Source organism: Portunus trituberculatus, chromosome 3, assembly GCF_017591435.1.
Source record: "Portunus trituberculatus isolate SZX2019 chromosome 3, ASM1759143v1, whole genome shotgun sequence".
NCBI lineage: Eukaryota > Metazoa > Arthropoda > Malacostraca > Decapoda > Portunidae > Portunus > Portunus trituberculatus.
In genome coordinates, this window is record NC_059257.1 from 4,559,259 (window position 1) to 4,566,869 (window position 7,611).

General features: G+C 43.2%; 1 protein-coding gene across 2 annotated transcripts in view; it reads right to left on the reverse strand.

Moving 5' to 3' along the window:
• Positions 1 to 1,876: 1,876 nt before the first annotated feature.
• The window catches only part of LOC123508959 (thymidine phosphorylase-like), a 19,978-nt gene continuing 14,243 nt past the window's right edge, over positions 1,877 to 7,611 (reverse strand). The window contains exons 7-10 of one of the 2 annotated variants that reach the window (XM_045263032.1): positions 7,289 to 7,410; positions 5,253 to 5,355; positions 4,924 to 5,039; positions 1,877 to 4,531 (exon numbers count right to left, since the gene is read on the reverse strand). In XM_045263032.1, the coding sequence (XP_045118967.1) occupies positions 4,373 to 4,531; positions 4,924 to 5,039; positions 5,253 to 5,355; positions 7,289 to 7,410 (500 nt within the window). In that variant the 3' untranslated portion in view covers positions 1,877 to 4,372. Of the gene's footprint in view, positions 4,532 to 4,923; positions 5,040 to 5,252; positions 5,356 to 6,523; positions 7,169 to 7,288; positions 7,411 to 7,611 lie in introns of those variants that run through there. The other variant, XM_045263041.1, reaches the window with a different exon arrangement.

Here is a 7,611-nt window from a genome sequence, read left to right on the forward strand (position 1 = left end):
TATTGTTTTAGAAAGGCTCAGAGGTGGCTAGGCTGCCAACCTTTCATGTTTTTCCTATCAGTAGTACTAGTATAACACGCTTGTTGAACTGTCACTGCTGTCTTGATAACTCCCTATAGTTTTCACATTTTCAGCCAGTTGAAAGTAAAGATGGGACGCCGTAAAGTTTAAAAGAGGGATAGGAGAAGAGTTTGTAGTGAGATGAGAAAAGAAAAGAAAGAAAAAAATATTAAAGCTTGTACGCGGAGGTAAGCACTAAAGGCGGTGTCACACTAGCACTTTTTCCGTCTACTTTTTCTGTCGTTATTCAGAAAATCGACAATATTTTGGCTACGGCCTGTCACACACAAACGGTGTTTCGTCGTCACTTCCCGCCAACACAGACCGACAATGTAAACACAAACATGGAGGCCACGGCGCCACGCTGCGGCAAAGATACGCTGCTCTGAACGTAATACTGTTTATTACGAAGTTTAGACGAGCTAAACAAATCATTTCATTGCGTTCATGGTTAGTGGTAGAACCAATGCACGTAGAAGCAGGTTGAGGAGACGCGGCAGGTCTTGTGGTCTTGGTCTTGGTAGGTAAACAAAGGCGGAAATTTTGCAGACGGAAACGATCCCTATCGTCTGACAATTTCATGCGATAAGTTCATGCGGAACGGTGGAAACTTGACGGAAATCGCATTAATCGACGAAGAAAGTGCTAGTGTGACACCGCCTGAGGCAGGCAAGAAGAATTGGCAACTTTGGCAAGGTGTCGGAACATGTGTTGTGTTGCCGCGGGACATCTCACTATTTATCCGTCTCTCTCTCTCTCTCTCTCTCTTACAATCCAAGACACTGCTGCATCATGTGGCGGGTATTGGTGTTGGCAGGAGCACCATACAATACAATGGCAATAGAAAATATAATAAAAAAAAAGTCAGTTGATCACAAGAGATGCAACATTCCAGCTGTGAAAAAGAAACTGAGGACAGTCAGTCAGAGGAGAGAAGTTGTTAAGACAAAAAACTTTTGATTTCTCCCTATCCGATAAAACTTTATGACTGCAACCCCTCCCCCTACACATGCAAAAAGTACTCCATAGGTGGGCATACAGGGTCCTTGTACACAGTAAACAGTCTGAGGGGTGAGAAAATTGACTAAGATGCCTCCGAATTCTAGAAGCTGTTTTAGCAAGAGATAAGATGTAAAATTTCCAGTAAAGATTATAAGTAAGAAACAGACAGGATATTCAGTGTAGAAGATGGGGACAGTCGAATGTCATTGAAGAGGGAATAGTTGTCTGGAAGGTTGTGTGGAGGTGATAGATCAAGGAATTGAGTTTTTGAAGCAATGAACATTACAAAATTTCTTATGCCTTAATCAGAAATCTTAGAAAGATCAGAAGTCAGGTATCTGTGGCACCCCTGTGATCTATTAATTTCCTAAAGGGTTGGTCGTCTCTGAAAAGACAAGAAAAGTGTCGAGTGGTGTCATCAGTGTTAGAGTGGATAGGACAAGAAGTTTGGTTGACAACATTGATAAATAATAGGAAGAGAGTCGGTGATAGGACAGAACCCTGAGGAATACCAGTTAATAAATTTTGGAGAACAGTAGCTGTCTTCCACAACAGTGCAAGAATGCTCGGAGAGGAAACTTCATACGTATAAAGTTGCAGAGAGAAGGATACAAAGCAAAGGAAGGTTGGTTTGAAATCATAGGTTTGTGCCAAATTCTATCAAAAGCTTTTGATATGTGTATGATAATAGTGTTCTCATCACATCAGTCCTAGAGATGTACAAAAGCCAAGAAGCAGTGTGTCTGTAGGGGGATGGAAGAGGCTTCCATACAGTCAGATGCCTAAGAAAGGAAGGAACATTGAAGTCCCCATACAAGAATAATATCTTTACCGAAACATAAATCTTGAACATTAAGATACACAATTCAAAACAAAAATCACATATACTGACAACACATGCTATGTCAACGTTATCTCACACAATCGCATGCAGACAAATCAGTGTGAATTTTATATCTTATGTTTCTATGCTTGGTATTTGATGGTACTGAGACACCCATCATGACAGGTCTTGTGTGAAAAACTGTTTTGATTCACACAATGTTTCAGGCCTGCAATATGATACAGAATATGACATTTTTACTTTATACTTCTCTTTATTTTATCATGAGACATTACTCTTTAAAATGACACACATTTAAAGGACTGTGTCTTGTGTATTATTGAAAAATGAGCTACATAAATGCTTTGCTTTTGAGTCACACACTGTTTCTGGCCAACTATATGATAGATAATGTGATTTCTATTTTACACTGATCTTTCTTAAACAATGAGGCAGTAATCTTTTCAGTGATACATATTTCAAGGCTCAAGTCTTGTGTATTACTAAAAAATGAGTTACATGTTTCTGACTCACACACTGTTTTAGGTCACCATATAATACAGAATGTGATATTTTTACTTTACACTGATGTTTCTTATACAATGAGGCAGTAATCTTTCTACTCACACATTTCAAGGTTCAAGTCTTGTCTATTATTAAACAAAAACACTTTAGTTTGACCTCCACACTATTTTTGATACAGAGTGTGATATTTCTACTTTACAGTTATCTTTTTTATATCATGAGGCACTATTCTTTCCAATGGCACACATTTCAAGGCTCAAGGCTTGTGTATTACTGAAAAATGACCTACATAAACATTTTATTTTGAGCCACACACGGTTTCAGGCCAGCCAATGATAGAGTGTGATATTTCTGCCTTATGCTTGCGTGTAATATATAACGAGCCACCAATCTTTCCACTGACATACATTTCAAGGTCCATGTCTGGTGTATTATTGCAAAATGAGCTATATTAACACTGTTTTCAGTCACAGCATACTTTAGGCCAGCCATATCAAACAAATAAGTGATATTTATGCTCTTTGGTTCTTTTTCTTATTTAGTGAGGCCCTAGTCTTTCCACTGATACAAGCTGAAAGTCAATGGCTGCTGTAATATCTTTAAAAAAATAAAATTTTGTTTGAATTCACACAAAATCACGAGTCACACTGTCACAGCTACAGGCATGCCATAGTGTGACTGTCGTCTGCTCCCAGGCCGCACATGCGCAGAAGACGCAATTAAACACTTTGTCACGGGCCACACTTTTTTTTTTTTTTCTTATACCATGTGGGCTTTTCACGGGAATTTCTGGGCTAAAGGGGATACTTATTAAGGGTACCTCCTATTTCAAAGCCCACCCGCTAGGAAACCGTTGCCCCGAGTGAGGAAGCCCAACCTACACTCGGACCGTAGACAGGATACGAACCCGTGCGCTTGGAGACCCCTCGGATCCCAAAGCACGCACGGATCCACTGTACCACGGCGGTGTCACTTTGGCATGTGACACCGGCCCTGGCAACTAAGTGGGTATTTTTTTTTTTTCTTTGGCCAGTTTTCCACTTTTACATTAAAAAAGGAAAGAAAATGTAATGCTAGGAAGAGTCTATACGTTTTGCCTAACTTTCGGACCAACACGGGGACTGGCAACTAAGTGGACCTTTTTACTTTTCTGCTGCTCTAATCCCTCTTTCCTCTCTCACATAAAAAAAAAGACACACACACACACACACACACACACACACACACACACACACACACACACACACACACACACACACACTTCACTCAGATTTCTAGAGGGGGAGGAACAGCAAACACCCCGTGACCTTAAAAAAAAGGGAAAAAAAAAAGAATAAAAAAAGCGTCTTGGCATCCCAGCACACAGGCAGGGGAGGGTGGGTTAGAGAGACTGCAGGGGTGGGGAGGATTGATAGCCTTGGCAGGGGTGGGGAAGATGGCTGGAAGAGACTGCAGTTGTGGGGAGGGTATCTAGACGCGGCAGGGGAGGATGGCTAGACGTGGCAGGGGTGGGGGAGGGTGGCTAGAAGGCGTGGCAGGGGTGAGGGTAGTTAGACGCGGCAAGGGAAGGATGGCTAGACATGGCAGGGGTGGGAAGGCTGGCTAGAAGACCTGTGGAGGATGGCTAGGAGGCGTGGCAGGGGTGAGGGTGGCTAGACGTGGCAGGGGAGGATGGCTAGGAGGCGTGGCAGGGGAGAATGGCTAGGAGGCGTGCAGGGGGTGAGGGTGGATAGACGTGGCAGGGGAGGATGGCTAGAAGGCGTGGCAGGGGTGAGGGTGGCTAGACGTGGCAGGGGAGGATGGCTAGGAGACGTGGGAAGGACGGTTAAGAGGCGTGGCAGGGATTGGGGAGGGGTGGGCAAGGGTGTGAAGGGTAGCTAGGAGATGTGGGAAGAATGGGTAAGCGGCGTGGCAGGGGTGAGGGTGGCTAGACGTGACAGGGGTGAGGGTGGCGGATATAACCTAGGAGACACGGGCGGCGATGCGTGAGGTGGTAGGGTAAGGGTCCGTGTCTTCAATGACCACAGCCTCTGCCACCTTGGAGAGCAGTGCCGCAGGGAGGGGGGTGTCGTGGTGAATGTCCGCCCACGCCTCGCCTACGCCCACTTGCTCGCCCACACTCTGAAGGCGAGGAAAGGTGTTAAGACTCTGCTTCTAACATCACCACCAAAGAATATGACTACTGTTAGGTACCCAAGCTAACCTAACCTAACCTAACCTATCTATCTCTCTACCTATCTATATTAGTACAAACCTAACCTAACCTAACCAAGTCTATTTTATCTATCTATGACAATTATTATCTATCTATGTATGTATCTATCACTATCTATCTCTATCTATATTAGTATACAGGTACTCATGTAGGGGATAAAAATAGTGAAGACTGTGGCCATTAATCTTCTGACCTCCATAGAGTCTTCCTAATGTCACTAAAATGGTCTAATGGTACACATATCTCAAGGTAAAAATGTGCCCCAGTACTGAAGGGGTTAAGAAGAGAACACACACACCTTTCTCAGCACAATGCCCACAGCCAAGTTAATTGAGTCCCCGGTGCGCTCCCTTCCCGCCCCGAGCTTCTGACACACCTTGGCGAGACTCATAGCGTCCAACTTGCTTATCACACCTGTTGCCGGTAAAGGAAAAGGTGATTAGGTGATTAAGGAATGATTTAACCTGCTTGAAATAACTTGGCGAGTGTGTGTGTGTGTGTGTGTGTGTGTGTGTGTGTGTGTGTGTGTGTGTGTGTGTGTGCATGCAATGACTTGTACTTTTTCCTCTTCTACTACTACTACTGTTACTACTACTACTACTACTGCTGCTGCTACTACTGTGTTACCTGTAGTGGCGGCGTGGACAGGGGTGATGGAGGCGGCACGGGGCAGCTTCGAGTAGTTCGGCTTTTCTCCACACAGTTCAGCGGCTACTTCTTCCGAGACGCCCTGTAGTAGTAGTAGTAGTAGTAGTAGTAGTAGTAGTAGTAGTAGTAGTAGTGGTAGTGGTAATACTGGTGGTGGTAGTAGTAGTAGTAGTAGTAGTAGTAGTAGTAGTAGTAGTAGTAGTGGTGGTGGTGGTGGTGGTGGTGGTGGTGGTGGTAGTAGTAGTAGTAGTAGTAGTAGTAGTAGTAGTAGTAGTAGTAGTAGTAGTAGTAGTAGTATTTGTTGTTGTTGTAGTAGTAGTAGTAGTAGTAGTAGTAGTAGTAGTAGTAGTAGTAGTAGTAGATCAGCAGCAGCAGCAGCAGCAGCAACAACAACAACAACAACAACAACAACAACAACAACAACAACAACAACAACAACAACAACACCGAGAACAAAAATAAGAACAAGAACAAGAACAGAAACAGGAAGAAGAAAAAGAAAAAGAACGAGAACAAGAAGAACAAGACTAAGAAGAAGAAGAAGAAGAAAACAACAACAATAGCAGCAGCAACAACAACAACAACAACAACAACAACAACAATAAGACCAAGAAGAAGAAGAAGAAGAAGAAGAAGAAGAAGAAGAAGAAGACAAGAAAGAAGAAGAAGAAGAAGAAGAAGAAGAAGAAGAAGAAGAAGAAGAAGAAGAAGAAGAAAAATATGAAGAAGAAGAAGAAAAATTTTAATTGATTCGTCGAGCAGCAGTGAAGGACGCCGGTAACGATTAGAGAGATTGAGAACAAGGTGAAGTGTCTGAAGTCACGAACTCAAACAAAAAATACTTATCTTAATTCTCCTTCCTATGCTGCATAAAGGAAGACAAATGGGTGAAGTGGTTGGTAGGCACAAGTTAAGGTACTTTATAACGATTAGATGGTTCTGTAAAGTAATATAATGCTATACCTTACCTCAACTGCAGTGTTTCCCTTCCACTTAACTTTTTATTTCATTTAACCCGTTCAGTATCATGACACGTTTTCATATTTATTCTGCTTACTATTTGGGGTTTATAAAGCTTCAGAAACTTATATAGGGTTAGAATAGTGAAGACTCTGTGCATTAACCCCTTCAGTAACATGACACGTTTTCATATTCATTCTGGTTACTATTTGGTGATTCTATAGAGCTTCAGAAACTCATGTGTAGGATTAAAATAGTGAAGACTGTGGCCATTAATATTCTGACCTCAATAGACTTTTCCTTATGTTAATAAAATGGTCTGATGGTACACAAATCTCAAGGTAAAAATGCGTCACAGTACTGAAGTGGTTAATCTTCTGACCTCCATAGACGCTTTTTAATGTCAATAAAACCGTCTAATCACACACAAAATTTACGGCAGAAATGCGCCCCAGTAATGAAGAGGTCAAACTTTACAGCATCGCGAAATATACATGTAAGTCACAAAGCCACGTGGTGCACAGAAAGATCTTTTTATTTATTTTTCTTTATCCCATGTGGACTTTTCATGGGAATTTCTGGGCTAAAGGAGATACTTTTCGGGGTGCCTCCTATCTCAAAGCCCACCCGCTAGGAAACCCTTGCCCCGAGTGAGGAAGCGCAACCTACACTCGGACCGTGGACAGGATTCGAACCCGTGCGCTTGGAGACCCCAAAGCACACATGGTTCCACTGTACCACGGCGGCCCCCTTTGGTGCTATCGTGCACTGTAGCTTCTTATTCTTACCCATCTTCCTTACCGTCCAGCATACAATGGTGTCCTGCACAAATTTATCATTAGAAGCGCCATATGTACTCGTAGAGGCAGGAAAAGGCAGTATTCAACTACTACAGCGCCTACTGCATGATACAGGTGCCTCAATCTGTAGAAAACCTGAAAGAAAACAATCTCTATTTCTCTCTCTCTCTCTCTCTCTCTCTCTCTCTCTCTCTCACACACACACACACACACACACACACACACACACACACACACACACACACACACACACACCTGCATCACGAGCATCTTTCTGAAGGAGGCGAGAGCGCTGCCGTCACTCAGGACTCTCTCCACGGCACGCTGACCTTCCTCCGCCGAGCTCGCCAAGCCCCCCGCCGCCACCAGCTCCCCGCCTGTGGGAGAGAGAGAGAGAGAGAGAGATAGTAGTATAGTTCCAACCCTTCTAGTCTCACTTTTACTACTACTACTACTACTACTACTACTACTACTATTTCTACTACTTCTACTGCTATTGCTATTTGTACCTCATTCCTAACGTAGAAATCGGTGGTAAAACTATTGAAACTGTGGAGGAAATTGTACACCTGGGAAAT